Here is a 16,934-nt window from a genome sequence, read left to right as displayed (position 1 = left end):
GCTTCCAATGTTGACTTCCTCATTCAAGTACCAAGAACAAACTACAGAAAAAGTGTTCAAGCTGAAGTCAATACAATGTAGCAGCTTGCATACACTACATGACCAAAGTATGTGAACACCTGCTCGTCGTGGTCCACCCTTTGCTGCTATAAAAGCCCCCACTCTTCTGGGAAGGCTTTCCACTAGATGTTGGAACATTGCAGCGGGAACTTGCTTCCGTTCAACCACAAGAGCATTAGTGAGGTCAGTCATGGCCAAAAGTTTTGAGAATGACACAAATATTAATTTCCACAAAGTTTGCTGCTTCAGTGTCTTTAGATATTTTTGTCAGATGTTACTATGGAATACTGAAGTATAATTACAAGCATTTCATAAGTGTCAAAGGCTTTTATTGACAATTACATGAAGTTGATGTAGAGTCAATATTTGCAGTGTTGATCCTTCTTTTTCAAGACCTCTGCAATTCGCCCTGGCATGCTGTCAATTAACTTCTGGGCCACATCCTGACTGATGGCAGCCCATTGTTGCATAATCAATGCTTGGAGTTTGTCAGAATTTGTGGGTTTTTGCTTGTCCACCCGCCTCTTGAGGACTGACCACAAGTTCTCAATGGGATTAAGGTCTAGGGAGTTTCCTGGCCATGGACCAAAATATTGATGTTTTGTTCCCCGAGCCACTTAGTTATCACTTTTTCCTTGTGGCAAGGTGCTCCATCATGCTGGAAAAGGCATTGTTTGTCACCAAACTGTTCCTGGATGGTTGGGAGAAGTTGCTCTCGGAGGATGTGTTGGTACCATTCTTTATTCATGGCTGTGTTCATAGGCAAAATTGTGAGTGAGCCCACTCCCTTGGCTGAGAAGCAACCCCACACATGAATGGTCTCAGGATGCTTTACTGTTGGCATGACACAGGACTGATGGTAGCGCTCACCTTGTCTCCTCCGGACAAGCTTTCTTCCAGATGCCCCAAACAATCGGAAAGGGGATTCATCAGAGAAAATGACTTTACCCCAGTCCTCAGCAGTCCAATCCCTGTACCTTTTGCAGAATATCAGTCTCTTCCTGATGTTTTTCCTGGAGAAAAGTGGCTTCTTTGCTGCCCTTCGTGACACCAGGCCATCCTCCAAAAGTCTTCGCCCCACTGTGTGTGCAGATGCACTCACACCTGCCTGCTGCCATTCCTGAGCAAACTCTGTACTGGTGGTGCCCTGATCCCGCAGCTGAATCAACTTTAGGAGATGATCCTGGCGCTTGCTGGACTTTCTTGGGCGCCCTGAAGCCTTCTTCACAACAATTGAACCGCTCTCCTTGAAGTTCTTGATGATCTGATAAATGGTTGATTTTGGTGCAATCTTACTGGCAGCAATATCCTTGCCTGTGAAGCCCTTTTTGTGCAAAGCAATGATGACGTGTTTCCTTGCAGGTAACCATGATTGACAGAGGAAGAACAATGATTCCAAGCACCACCCTCCTTTTGAAGATTCCAGTCTATTATTGGAACTCAATCAGCATGACAGAGTGATCTCCAGCCTTGTCCTCGTCAACACTTACACCTGTGTTAATGAGAGAATCACTGACATGATGTCAGCTGGTCCTTTTGTGGCAGGGCTGAAATGCAGTGAAAATGCTTTTTTGGGGATTCAGTTCATTTGCATGGCAAAGAGGGACTTTGCAATTAATTGCAATTCATCTGATCACTCTTCATAACATTCTGGAGTATATGTAAATTGCCATCATACAAACTGAGGCAGCAGACTTTGTGAAAATGTATATTTGTGTTATTCTCAAAACCTTTAGCCACGGTTGTATGCTGTAGCGTTAAGATTTCCCTTCAATGGAACTAAGGGGCCTAGCCCGAACCATGGAAAATATCCCCAGACCATTATTAAACCTACACCAAACTTTACAGTTGGCACTATGCATTGGGACAGGTAGCGTTCTCCTAGCATCCGCCAAATTCAGATTTGTCCGTCGGACTGCCAGATGGGTGTGATTCATCACTCCAGAGAACACGTTTCCACTGCTCCAGGGTCCAATGGCAGCGAGCTTTACACCACTCCAGCCGACGATTGGCATTGTGCATGGTGTGCTTAGGCTTGTGTTGGAATGGTGGTATCCTATGACGGTGCCACGTTGAAAGTCCCTGAGCTCTTCAGTAATGCCATTCTACTGACAATGTTTGTCTATGGAGATTGCATGGCTGTGTGCTCAATGTTATACACCTGTCAGCAACGGGTGTGGCTGAAATAGCCGAATCCAATCATTTGAAGCAGTGTCCACATACTTTTGTACATATAGTCTAGATGCAGAAAGTAAACAGCATAGTGAGTCATTTTTCGCAACAACTACGAGCATGGAAGTGAGAGGCTCAACTCCTCCTCTGTTTTGGTGCCCTGGCTACCACGCTGTGAATAGCATGAAGCTTAACTGTGCCCATGTGCAGAAACTGTGTGTGACTGTGTGAGAGTGAAGTCTTACATTTTGCTCATCTCAATATCTGCGGTGCTGCTTGTAGCAACATCTTTTCGCTGATTCTACCTTTAACATTTTTGATTCCTGCTACTGCTACTAATAAAACACTCATCCACTACCACTACTGTACATTAGTCAAAGACATTCCATGTAATGAATAGTAGTTATAGTCAAGGCATCAAAGTACAAACATGTGGTTGACTATCACCTATTAAAGGGATATCATATAAGGCAAGTTTTTCACAGTGGTTAGTTCATTCACAGGGGTTTGACATTTTTCAGTGTTCATATTTTATATAAACTTGATGGATGTCATTTATGCAACATTGTCTAGTATAAAATGCCTTCGAGGGAAACAAAGACTTTTTAGGCAATTGAATGAGACTACTTAAGTCTGAGATAATGATTGAACTTCAGAGTAGTCTCTGAGGTTACATGTATAAGCCCTATTCCCTGTGAAGATAGATGATAATATTCATTTTTTGTGTTTCTTCTTCCTCCATACAGGCCTACACAATTCAGGGACAATATGCCATCCCACACCCAGATGTGAGTTCCAAGTCTCTGCTGTCACATCTTATTACTGTTAAAAGTCTGCACATTTCTTACACCTATTAATATTAACCAGTAATATTAATACAACATTGTTCTCAGTGTAAGCCTTCCGAAACCTCCAATGGCAGGTCTTGGCCTGTTGCAATTTTAAAATGAGGCACTTAAGGAACAAGTTTTTGGTTTGGAGTGATTTTTTCAGATTTAGAATCGCATAGACTCAACAGTCTCCACACCCAGGAAATTGCTTTTGACTGATGCCGTGCTCTGTTGCAGTGCTTATGACTAAGTAGAATGTGATAGAACTGGTCGTCTGGGTGTGGACACCTCCTAAATTCCACAAGGCCACCCAAGGTCTCCAATGTTTTTTGGTGTGTTTTTTTTATTAACCCATCCACCACTGCCCGTCTTCGGAGGACACATATCTTTTTGTTTTTTTACAACTTTTATGCTACATACATTTTACATATACATGTTACATACATGGTACTTTTATATACAGCAATCACATAACAATAATACATTACCGAACATAAGCTCTTTAATCCAACCCCCAGCCACTCTCAGCCCATTCCACCTATCACCATAGATCACCCTTGTTTGGTTCCCATGTGCCATACATTTTTCAATTGTGCTGGGATGTTTTATATACATTTTAAACCTTTCTAATTGCATAGTATACACAGATTGTGAGCTAAAGATGAAAACGTTTCTTACAAGTATTATAATATTATTTATTGACTGACTATGGCTTTCCAAATCGCCCAACACTGCTATTTGTAAGGTTAATTTTAAGTGAATGTTGTGATTTTTTAACCATTTCTGACCAGAAACAAGCTACATAGGGGCAATACCAGAATAAATTATCTAGTGATTATGACTCTTCGCAGCAAAATCTATAGAGCTGAAATTGTTGTATGCCCCATATACAGTGGCAAGAAAAAGTATGTGAACCTTTGGAATTACCTGGATATATGCATAAATTGGTCATCAAATTTGAGCTGATCTTCATTTAAGTCACAACAACAGACAAACATACAGTGCTTAAACTAATAACACCCAAATTATTGTCTATATTGAATACATTGTTTAAAAATTCACAGTGTAGGTTGGAAAAAGTATGTGAATCCCAAAAGCTAATTGGAGTCAGGAGTCAGCTAACCTGGAGTCCAATCAATGAGACGAGACTGGAGATGTAGGTTAGAGCTGCCTTGCCCTATAAAAAACACTCGCAAAATTTGAGTTTGCTATTCACAAGAATCATTGCCTGATGTGAACCAAGCCTCGAACAAAAGAGATCTCAGAAGACCTAAGATTAAAATTTGTTGACTTGCATAAAGCTGGGATGTTCATCAGTCCACGGTAAGACAAACTGTCTATAAATGGAGAAAGTTCAGCACCATTGCTACTCTCCTTAGGAGTGGCCGTCTTGCAAAGATGACTGCAAGAGCCCAGCGCAGAATGCTCAATGAGGTTAAGAAGAATCCTAGAGTGTCAGCTAAAGACTTACATAAATCTCTGGAACATGCTAACATCTCAGTTGACAAGTCTACAATACGTAAAACACTAAATAAGAATGGTGTTCATGGGAGGACACCACGGAGGAAGCCACTACTGTCCAAAAAGAACATTGCTGCACGTCCGAAGTTTGCAAAAGTGCACCTGGATGTTCCACAGCGCTACTGGCAAAATATTCTGTGGACAGATGAAACTACAGTTCAGCTGTTTGGAAGGAACACACGTGTGTGGAGAAAAAAAGGCACAGCACACCAACATCAAAACCTCATCCCAACTGTATAGTATGGTGGAGGGAGCATCATGGTTTGGGGCTGCTTTGCTGCCTTAGGGCCTGGACAGCTTGCTATCATCGACAGAGAAATGAATTCCTAAGTTTATCAAGACATTTTTCAGGAGAATGTTAGGCTATCTGTCTGCCAATTGAAGCTCAACAGAAGTTGGGTGATGCAACAGGACAATGACCCTAAACACAGAAGTAAACCAACAACAGAATGGCTTCAACAGAAGAAAATAGTGGCCCAGTCAGTCCTGACCTCAACCCGATCGAGATGCTGTGGCATGACCTCAAGAAAGCAATTCACACCAGACATCCCAAGAATATTGCTAAACTGAAACAGTTTTGCAAAGAGGAATGGTCCAAAATTCCTCCTGAGCGTTGTGCAGGTCTGATCCGCAACTACAGAAAACGTTTGGTTGAGGTTATTGCTGCCAAAGGAGGCTCAATCAGTTATTAACTCCAAGGGTTCACATACTTTTTCCAGACTGCACTGTGAATGTTTACACGGTGTGTTCAATAAAGACATGAGAACGTATAATTGTTTGTGTGTTATTAGTTTAAGCAGACTGCGTTTTGTCTGTTGTTGTGACCTAGATGAAGATCAGATCAAATTTTATGACCAATTTATGCAAAGATCAATTTTTTTCCAAAGGGTTCACACGTTGGTGGCAAGAATTTTGCATAATCATTTAAATGGAAAAACTTGTTTTTTGTATCAGTTCATAAACCATGTGCCACGAAATCGGTACATCGAAAATCTCTTCCCATTTATTTTGCAACCTGAATGGCGCAGCTGTCAACATTTTTGTCCTCAAATGAAACTGGTATATTTTTCTATTTATGCCAATTATTTTCAGACAATTTGTATCTTTAATATATGGCAGACAAACAAGTTCCCTAACTTCTCCCTCTTCTACTTGGTTCCTCCATTTTTGTGGTAATGCTGCAATCAGTTGGTTATAAATTGGGATTGAGCAGACATTCACATATATTTTTGAAAGCTGCATATGTGACTTAACTCCAGCATTTCTTTTCTATTCATAATATTATTAAGAAATATAATACCACTTTTAATGAAAATCCATAAAGAATGTTTTTTTATGAATCAGTATATTAGAGTTTATCAGAGTTTAACCCTAATATTTATTGTAATATTTGTTCTATATTTTCTGGAGGATAAATCATATTCTACATAGGGTCCATTAATAATTTAACTTCATCTGTCTCTGTCTCGAGAGCATCTCGAGAGCTATCGCGTGTCAGATCCTTTAATTCGGAGAAGGCAGTGATTGATGGCAGGGGAACCATTGGTTGACATTGCAATCACTCAAATAGGGCCTTGACATCCTCCCCACCCTCTTCAAGCTACTCTTTAAAGGGTGAGGGATTCTCAAGCATCCGTCTCGCTCATTTTTGATGTCAATGATAGACAGTGAGGGAAAATTGTCAATTGCAAAGTTTTATATGGGCCAAGTGATGTTGGACTGATAGCCAGGCCCATGAAGGTTGTCTTGTTGGTCTTGGCAAGGTTGCGCATCTCTGGTTTACTGTAAGAAATGGTTTGAGTGGTCAATCATGGGTTTTACTGTATGTTACTAGATTATTAATTGTAAAGAATAAATACAGGATTTGTGCATTTCGGACTGATGTGTCATCCACGTTGTAAGATGAGCATATTGTTCCATCATGGTTACGCACCATTGAATCAAGGAGTTGTTCAATTTTTAAAAGTTTTAGATGCAACAACAATAAATGACAAACTGGGATCTCACATAGATTTAAATTACTGGCCAATGCATGTCAGATCACGTCATTCTGTGTTCTAAATTTAAACAGACAGCTTCAGCCCCAAACCGGACATGGCTAATCTTAAATAAAACATTAAAACATTCTTTCCTTAGCTTGTCTAATTGCATAAACTTAAGTCTAGCTCATAAGGTTTGTCATTGCAATTGCAGTATTTACTGTATGTTAACCCTTAGACTCCAACTCTAGGCACCATAACAATGGAGACTACAACCATGTAATTGGGGTATATTTATTTAATCAGACAATTTCGGACGTGAGTCAGACATTTTGATAAATGTTGCAAAAAAATCGAATTACTGGACCTTTAACCAGAAAACCAACCAGATTGAAGTGTTCAAACATACATTGCATCACAGATAAATGCATAAATTAGAATGTTAAGAAGTTAGTTAATGTCTTCATTACCAATCAATGGAAAATATTATAATGCAACAAGTTGTCTGTGTTGATCTTTCCTGCGAAAAAGCGGCATCTCTGTTGATTATGCAATCCATCTGCTATTACAAACTGGATACAGCAGCAAATATAACACCCCATCTCAACCACATTGGGCTAAGTCCTTCTCAAGTTCTGTCTGTCTGTCTGTCTGTCTGTCTGTCTGTCTGTCTGTCTGTCTGTCTGTCTGTCTGTCTGTCTGTCTGTGTCTGTGTCTGTGTCTGTGTCTGTGTCTGTCTGTGTCCGTCTGTCGCTCCCTCATCTCCCACCACCATGTGTCATGCCTCCTCTCCTCACTGTTTCTCCTCACTGTTCTAGTTTTAAGTTCTTGTCGGTGTGACCTTGTGTGACCTTACAATAACCTCTTAGTTCTACTGTCGCTCCTACCCCCCTCAGCAGTTGACCAAGCTCCACCAGTTGGCTATGCAGCAAACCCCCTTTACCCCCCTCGGACAGACCACCCCTGCTTTCCCTGGTATGTACCCACAAGCCCTCTCTCAACACTTCCTTCTCTTTGTACCTGTAGACACTGTCATCTCTTTCTTCTTTTTCTCTCTTTCCTCTCTTTCCCCATGTCTCTGGTGGTTGCTTGTCTCCTCAGCTTGGATTTTTGTTTGGCCCTGCCTTCTTTTGGTCAACCAGAGCTGGTCTTTTGTTGATATTTTGTCACGCATGAGGACTCTATTTTGAAATACCATCTGGCAACAACTATATGCTACATCCCAGCTATGGTCTCTTTTGAGATTTAGTTAGTTCCAGTTAATATGAAAAGGACAGACACATGGACAGAGGACACCTCAAGTCTCCTGCATCTGTATTATATGGCTTGGACTTCAGTACTAATATTATTTTCCTCATATGATGTAAAACTCAGGTATTTGTAAAAGACACAACCAAGGTCTCATGAATAAAGATGGCGCCGTTTGATTCCTTTTTCCACCAGCGTCATCTACAAGGACTTGACGATTACCATTTTATACAGGACAGGATTGATTGATTAAAACAACAACCAGCTTTCAGGCCCTTCAAAGGACCCTACATTTCAGAGTTTCTGATTCCTAAATGCCTTTCAAAACAGATCCTGAGAATCACGAGGAGGAACACCATCAAAAAACATCCAGCTGTCAATGTTCTTTGAATTTGAAAAAAGCAAGTTGGTTGCACTTCATTTGACAGTGAAATCACTATTTTGTACTTTTCTTTCAGAGCAGGCAATGCACCAAACAATAGGCCTACATAACCTCGTACTCTATTTCACAAACACCTGACTGACTGTACATGACTGTACAGTGGGGTCCAAAATGATTGTAATTATTATTGTAATTGATTAAATTACACCCTTGATAAAGATGAGCAAAAAAGACTGCAAAAGAAAGAATATTTTATGCAACAAAAAAATTGGGGAAATTATGGTATTTTATACTGTTACAATTACTCAGAGAAAGAGGTTTTGTTTAACAAGTGATATCTTTTTTCTCAAAAAAGTGGTCAAAATTATTTCCACCCCAGTTTTCAATACTTTCAATACTTCACCTTGCGAGGATAATGGCACTGAGCCTTTTCTAAAATGTTTTATGAGATTGGAGAACACATTGGAACCATTCCTCCATACAGAATCCGTCCAGATCGTTGATATCCTTCACCTGCGCTTATGGACTGCCCTCTTCAATTCAAACCACAGGTTTTTATTGGTGTTCAAGTTCAGGGGACCGTCAATTGGAAAATGTTAAATTTGTCGTTAATTAACCATTTCTTTGTGGATTATGTGTGCTTGGGGTCATTGTCTCCCTGATAAATCCACTTTCAGCCTCCTGGCAGAGGCAACCAGGTTTTTGCCTAAAATGTCCTGGTACTGGGTAAAGTTCATGATGCCATTCACCTTATTAACACGGGTCCAAGGACAAGTGGAAGCAAAATAGCCCCATAACATCAAAGGTACAGCATCGTATTTTACAGTAGGTATGGGGTTCTTTTCTATTATGCAACCTTATTTCGACGCCAAACCCACCACTTATGTGCGTTGCCAAAGAGCTATATTTTCATATCATCCAACAGTTGTAAACACCTGAAGTTTGTTAAACGGCATTGGCACTTAGATTGGAATCAGTGCTATGGTAAGATGACATGAAAATACAACTCTTAGGCCATGCACATTGTTACAGGCTTTGGTTTTTCTCTCCATTTCAGCTTGTGTACCTAGTACCTTAACACGTTCAGGGCCAATTTTACCATGTAAATCTTGATGGGGCAACAAAAAAAAGTGGGATGCATGCCAGCAAAGCCACTGCACAACACAACACTAAACAATACATTAATTGCACTATAGCGGTGCCCACAAACTGTTAGGGCCTGTTATCAAAGTCTGGCATTCTTTGGATATATGGTGCTTTCAAAACAACTGGGGAAAAAAACAAGGTCGACTCAGGATGACATCATTGATCTTCAGGTCGTAACTCTAGAAAGGGGCCGGATTTACAATTCCCAGTTGGATGACCCCTTTTTGTCCCCAATTCCGTGGTATCCAATTGGTAGTTACAGTCTTGTCTCTAGTACGGACTTGGGAGAGGCGAAGGTCGAGAGCCGTACGTCCTCCGAAACACAACCCAGCCAAGCCGCACTGCTTCTTGACACAATACCTGCTTAACCTGGAAGCCAGCCGCACCAACGTGTCGGAGGAAACACCGTACACTTGGCAACCGTGTCAGAGTGCATTGCGCCTGGCCCGCCACAGGAGTCGCTAGAGTGCGATGGGACAAGAACATCCCTGCCGGCCAAACCCTCCCCTAATCCGGATGACACTGGGCCAATTGTGCCCCTCCCCATGGGTCTCCCAGTCGCGGCCGGCTGCGACAGAGCCTGGACTCAAACCAGGATCTCTAATGGCACAGCTAGCACTGCAATGCAGTGCCTTAGACCACAGTGCCACTCGGGAGGCCTTAGCAGTTGTTTTTTTGAGTGCTGCACAAATCATGCTTCATTGACAGCCTGGCCAATGTTGAATGTTTATCATTTTAAACTTGGAAAAGAGCCCCTTAAGACCAGATTTGGGACCACACATCCACTCCACTGAATAGCAAGCGAGTGATTGCTTTACAATGCTTGCAGTTAGCCACTGTCACTGATTCTTTCCAAACCACTCATTGTTGAATTTGCGATTTCCAACTTGTTATGTAATGTTTATGTCCTATGACTGATGAGCACCGATACATTTTATCTGTAATTTCTCTTCATTAATTCTCTTCATGTGACAAGGATTAAAAAGGATTTCCCAGTAGATTGTCAACTTGATTCATGATGATGACTGCTAGCTAAGATTTTGAAAGTATGATGTTGACATGATCAGTCAAATCAAAGCTACTGTACATATAACGTGATTTGAAGTAATTTTATCTGTGGCCAATTACCTTCATCCTTCTTGGAGGGGCACTTCTAATGTAAGTCTATGGCAGCATTCAAGGTGATAGAATTGTCTAGCTCTACCCTTGGACTTGGCAGTTACGTAGTGTCCCCATGAGTGACAGAACACTGAGCCAATCAGGGCGAACGCTGGCTTGCTCCACCACCACAGAAAACACTGAGCTAGTCTGAAACACCAGCATTTTGGAGCTGCCTTACTCAAGAAAACAAAAAAGAGACCATGTTTGTATCCGGCTTTATTAACTCAATGATATATACTATTTTTACATTGTTTGTAAAATGATATGTGACAAGTATTAATTAACATACAAAACAGGCAAGCCCAAAATGATGGGTCGACACTGAACACGTTGTGGCGTGTACTGATTGGAGTCACCTCGTTAGTCAATATCTGTTTTAACTGTACTTGCTGAGCTGGTATTTAAGACCTGCTAGCCCAGTCCATCAGGTGGGGAGAGATATTGGAAAAGCTACATGTCATGTTATCTCTTCCACCTTAGAGAGACGAACAAAGCCTTCATCCTCCCCTATTCAGTTTTTCTTCATATCCATTGGTACTCCCTTTCCTAAGTTGGTATGGGTTTCTCTGTTCTCAGGCAAATCCAGTGGGCGTCCATGGTTGGTGTCTTTTAAGACCCTACTCGATTTACTTGGCCAGCACCCCATAAAAAACCCCTATGGATTCCTTTCGGAACCAATTCTAAAACCACACCTGTTTCATTTGGTTGTAAGTGACTGGTTGTTAGTTCCCCTTTTCTGTTGAACAACAATACTTTGGGTTATTTTTTAGGGAACGTAACAAAATGGGGGCTCGTCCAGGATCCTGTTAACCATCCTAGTAGTCGCATTATTATGGTGTTCGCTCTAATCACCTAGTCTGAAGCTCTACTGTGCTCAAATATTTGAGTGTTCAAGCAATACGATTGTTGTAGAGTTTCTGTCACTACCAACCAACATAGGGTTATAGGGTTGGTGAAAGTTTCATAAGCACACAGGGGAAAAAACAAGGGCTTTGATTTGGGAGCATTTGTGGAAACCCCTACTTGGGAGATACTAGATAAGTGGGCGAAGGTGAATCTACTCAACATTGCAAAGCCTTATGACATCAGTATGACATCTGCCAATTCAAAAGCAGTAGCCAAAGAGTTACTAGATGCTGCTTTGGTGGAGATGGAAATCCTCCCAGATAGAGAGGGTGATGATGAAAAGGATCTTACGGGGAGTAGAGAAAACCATTTAGACGTGCAGCTGCGGGAGTTGAACTACAGGCAAAATTGGAGCAACAGAAGTTAGAGTTTGAGTGCAAGAAAAAGGAACTTGAGTTAGTGCAAGTAGAAAAGGAAAAAGAATATGCAGCCAGAACGTAATGTTGTGGAAATTCTAACCAGAAAGGAAGAGACTGTAGATTCTTCAAACAACAACTTTTTATCATAAGATTTGCAAATCTGGAGCAGTTAACAATCCACTCAACAGTGCGGAGTTAAGGTCCCAACGAACAAGAGTTGGGTCTCAGCTTTTATAACCTTTGTCTACGTGACAGTTTAGCAGATGTGTGAGATCATGATGGGAACATAGAGTACAAACAAGTGATAACGGCAGTTTTGTTACTCTTTTCTGCTGATAGAATTGTCGCTACTGCTCAAGCTAGCCTCTGTTCTCTTCATATCTCCACACAGCTGTGCTCTTGAAAGATACGAAAAGAACAGGATGGACCAAAAACTGGTCACTCTCAGACGGCCCTTTGTCTTTGGCCACATGACTAAGTTACTCAAAAACAAGTGAGGAAAAACACTAGCTTCTTCTTACATGACAGAAACAGACAGTGGAAATGTACAGGTTTATACCTTAGGCTTATACAGTGCATGTGCATAACAGAGTTTGTAATTTTCCCCACCATAGTAGGGAGAAGATGAAGAACGTGTGCATGCCATCCGATTTAAAGAGGTAATCTGGAAGTACTCCGAATCCAGACAAGCCGTACTGCCCCCTCAGCAGTTTGATCTTGGTCGGAACCGTCAGCTTGTCCCACCTTTCAACAAAAAGGAGGTGGACGTATATTTTACACTGTGGATTGCCACGTCCTTCAAGTAGCCACGCAATATCTGGTCATGCTCCTACAAAGTAGTCTTGTGGGAAAAGCTCAGAAAGTGTACGCCGCTTTATCTCTTGATCAGAGTTCAGATTATGGCTGTGTTAAAGTTGCTTTCCTTCAGGCTTACGAGTTGGTCCCAGAGGCATACAGACAACAGTTCCGTAAATTTCAATAGACAGAATAGCAAAGTCATGTTGAATTCTCAAGGGAACAATTTTTTATTTATCATTGGAGTTTGTAAGGTGCCCAGAGTAGAGAAACCTGATTAGTTATCATAATAAATAAATATCCTACAGTGTTCCCAGCATGTGCTGTTACATGTGCTGTGACTAAGAAGATTGCTGAAAGGAAGTCTATTGTTGAGGAGGATATCATCGATCCCACCATGTTTGTCCTGTCTGTGATGTTTAGGTGTGGTCCTGACTTCGGTATTCCCTCCAGAGTTGACCTCTCCTTTAAAAAGTACCAACGGTGAGCAAGTTAGTAGGACATCTGAAAGAAAAGAGGGTCCCAACAGTTGACACTTCAATGTCTAGGAAGCACCTGATTTCCAAACAGAGAAAAGATGCTTCTCTCTCCCCTCTTTTTGGTGCAATACGCCCAGAAGAGGAATTTGATGAAGTTTGTGGGGTACTTTGACAGAGATGATGTTCTGATGAGGAAATGGCATTCTCATGCCACTTCTGGGCAAGACAATTAGCGGAGTTACACTCCGACAAGAGATACTGAGGTTGGCTCACAATGGTAGTATGGTAGGCCCTATTGGGGTTAACAAGACGCATAACTTCTTACGGCCTGGTCTGAAAAATTATGTTGTAGCTTACTGTACATCCTGTCGCGTTTGCCAGCTGACGGGTAAACCCAATCAAACTGTTCCGGTTGCATCTTTTCAGCCTATACATGCTTTTGACAAACCTTTCCAACTGGGTTCCGGTGGACTGTGTTGGTCCTTTAGCCAAATTCTCTTGACCATTCTACTGAGGAAAGTCATGGCTACCAGTATTGTCAAATAAAATAAAATAACATTTTATTAGTCACATGCACAGAATACAACAGGTGTAGACGTTACAGTGAAATGCTTACTTACGAGCCCCTAACCAACAATGCAGTTGAAAAAAATATGGATAAGAATAAGAAATAAAAGTAACAAGAAATTAAAGAGCAGTATTAAAATAACAATAGCGAGACTATATACAGGGGGGTACCGGTACAGAGTCAATGTGGAGGGGCACCGGTTAGGTAATATGTGCATGAAGGTAGAGTTATTAAAGTGACTATGCATAGATATGCATCGATAACTGAGAGGAGCAGCGGTGTAAAAGAGGGGGAGGGCAATTCTAATAGTTTGGGTAGACATTTGATTAGGTGTTCAGGAGTCTTATGGCTTGGGGGTAGAAGCTGTTTAGAAGCCTCTTAGACATAGACTTGGCGCTCCGGTACCGCTTGCCGTGCAGTAGCAGAGATAAGTCTATGACTAGTGTGGCTGGGCCTTTTTTTTAGGGCCTTCCTCTGACACCGCCTGGTATAGAGGTCCTGGATGGCAGGAAGCTTGCCCCCAGTGATGTACCAGGCCGTTCGCACTACCCTCTGTAGTGCCTTGCGATCGGAGGCCGAGCAGTTGCCATACCAGGCTGTGATGCAACCAGTCAGGATTCTCTCGATGGTGCAGCTGTAGAACCTTTTGACGATCTGAGGACCCATGCCAAATCTTTTCAGTCTCCTGAGGGGGAATAGGTTTTGTCCTGCCCCCTTCACGACTGTCTTGGTGTTTTTGCACCATGTTAGTTTGTCGGTCAGGTGGACACCAAGGAACTTAAAGCTCTCAACCTGCTCACTGCAGCCTCGTTGATGAGAATGGGGGCGTGCTCGGTCCTCTTTTTCCTGTTGTCCACAATCATCTCCTTTGTCTTGATCACATTGTTGGAGAGGTTGTTTTCCTGGCACCACACGGCGAGGTCTCTGACCTCCTCCCTATAGGCTGTCTCGTCATTGTCAGTGATCAGGCCTACCACTGTTGTGTCTTCTGCAAATTTAATCAAATGAAATGTATTTATATAGCCCTTCTTACATCAGCTGATACCTCAAAGTGCTGTACAGAAACCCAGCCTAAAACCCCAAACAGCAAGCAATGCAGGTGTAGAAGCACGGTGGCTCGGAAAAACTCCCTAGAAAGGCCAAAACCTAGGAAGAAACCAAGAGAGGAACCAGGCTATGAGGGGTAGCCAGTCCTCTTCTGGCTGTGCTGGGTGGAGATTATAACAGAACATGGCCAAGATGTTCAAATGTTCATAAATGACCAGCATTGTCAATTAATAATAATCACAGTTGTCGAGGGTGCAACAAGTCAGAGCCTCAAAAGTAAAGGTCAGTTGGCTTTTCATAGCCAATCATTGAGAGTATCTCTACCGCTCCTGCTGTCTCCAAAGAGTTGAAAACAGCAGGTCTGGGACAGGTAGCACGTCCGGTGAACAGGTCAGGGTTCCATAGCCACAGGCAGAATAGTTGAAACTGGAGCAGCAGCACGGCCAGGTGGACTGGGGACAGCAAGGAGTCATCATGTCAGGTAGCCCTAAGGCATGGTCCTCGGGCTCAGGTCCTCCGAGAGAGAGAAAGAAAGAAAGAGAGAAAGGGAGAATTAGAGAGCATACTTAAATTCACCCAGGACACCGGATAAGACAGGAGAAATACTCCAGATATAACAGACTGACCCTAGCCCCCCGACACATAAACTACTGCAGCATAAATACTGGAGGCTGAGACAGGAGGGGTCAGGAGACACTGTGGCCCCATCCGACGATACCCCCGGACAGGGCCAAACAGGAAGGATATAAGCCCACCCACTTTGCCAAAGCACAGCCCCCACACCACCAGAGGGATATCTTCAACCACCAACTTACCATCCTGAGACAAGGCCGAGTATAGCCCACAAAGATCTCCGCCATGGCACAACCCAAGGGGGGGCGCCAACCCAGACAGGAAGACCACGTCAGTGACTCAACCCACTAATATGATCAAGATTAATTGTCAGATTTAACAGAAGATCTCTTTGTTTCTTGGGACCTAGAACAAGCATCTCTGTTTTGTCCGAGTTTAAAAGTAGAAAGTTTGCAGCGATCCACTTCCTTATGTCTGAAACACAGGCTTCTAGCGAGGGCAATTTTGGGGCTTCACCATGTTTCATTGAAATGTACAGCTGTGTGTCATCCGCATAGCAGTGAAATTTAACATTATGTTTTCGAATGACATCCCCAAGAGGTAAAATATATAGTGAAAACAATAGTGGTCCTAAGACGGAACATTGAGGAACACCGAAATTTACAGTTGATTTGTCAGAGGACAGACCATTTACAGAGACAAACTGATATCTTTCTGACAGATAAGATCTAAACCAGGCCAGAACTTGTCCGTGTAGACCAATTTGGGTTTCCAATCTCTCCAAAAGAATATGTTGATCGATGGTATCAAAAGCAGCAATAAGATCTAGAAGCACGAGGTCAGATGCAGAGCCTCTGTCCGACATCATTAAAAGGTAATTTACCACCTTCACAAGTGCAGTCTCAGTGCTATGATGGGGTCTAAAACCAGACTGAAGCGTTTTGTATACATTGTTTGTCTTCAGAAAGGCAGTGAGTTGCTGCGCAGCATCTTTTCTCAAAAAAATTTGAGAGGAATGGAAGATTCGATATAGCCCGATAATTTTTTATATTTTCTGGGTCAAGGTTTGGCTTTTCAAGAGAGGCTTTATTACTGCCACTTTCAGTGAGATTGGTACACATCCAGTGGATAGAGAGCCGTTTATTATGTTCAACATAGGAGGGCCAAGCACAGGAAGCAGCTCTTTCAGTAGTTTAGTTGGAATACGGTCCAGTATGCAGCTTGAAGGTTTAGAGGCCATAATTATTTTCATCATTGTGTCAAGAGATATAGTACTAAAACACTTTAGTGTCTCCCTTGGTCCTAGGTCCTGGCAGAGTTGTGCAGACTCAGGACAACTGAGCTTTGGAGGAATACGCAGATTTAAAGAGGAGTCCGTAATTTGCTTTCTAATGATCATGATCTTTTCCTCAAAGAAGTTCATGAATTTATTACTGCTGAAGTGAAAGCCATCCTCTCTTGGGGAATGCTGCTTTTTAGTTAGCTTTGCGACAGTATCAAACATTTTTCGGATTGTTCTTATTTTCCTCAGTTAATTTGGAAAAATATGATGATCGAGCAGCAGTGAGGGCTCTTCGATACTGTACGGTACTGTCTTTCCAAGCTAGTCGGAAGACTTCCAGTTTGGTGTGGCGCCATTTACGTTCCAATTTTCTGGAAGCTTGCTTCAGAGCTTGTGTATTTTCTGTATACCAAGGAGCTAGTTTCT

General features: G+C 42.2%; 2 protein-coding genes across 3 annotated transcripts in view; one reads left to right on the top strand and one right to left on the bottom strand.

Annotated features, from left to right (window-relative positions):
• The window catches only part of pcbp3 (poly(rC) binding protein 3), a 181,562-nt gene that overhangs the window by 133,118 nt on the left and 31,510 nt on the right, over window positions 1-16,934 (top strand). The window contains exons 12-13 of one of the 2 annotated variants that reach the window (XM_014163880.1): window positions 2,979-3,020; window positions 7,462-7,537. In XM_014163880.1, coding sequence (XP_014019355.1) covers window positions 2,979-3,020; window positions 7,462-7,537 — 118 coding nt within the window. Of the gene's footprint in view, window positions 1-2,978; window positions 3,021-7,458; window positions 7,538-16,934 lie in introns of both variants that reach the window. The other variant, XM_014163879.1, reaches the window with a different exon arrangement.
• yo84 (ZK1236.4) lies at window positions 14,917-16,224 on the bottom strand. Its single transcript, NM_001146472.1, is given in 1 exon segment — window positions 14,917-16,224. A coding segment is annotated over 1 exon segment (630 nt). The 5' UTR covers window positions 16,095-16,224; the 3' UTR covers window positions 14,917-15,464.

Source organism: Salmo salar, chromosome ssa21, assembly GCF_905237065.1.
Source record: "Salmo salar chromosome ssa21, Ssal_v3.1, whole genome shotgun sequence".
NCBI classification, from domain to species: Eukaryota; Metazoa; Chordata; class Actinopteri; order Salmoniformes; family Salmonidae; genus Salmo; species Salmo salar.
This window is presented reverse-complemented; position numbering and strand designations above follow the sequence as displayed.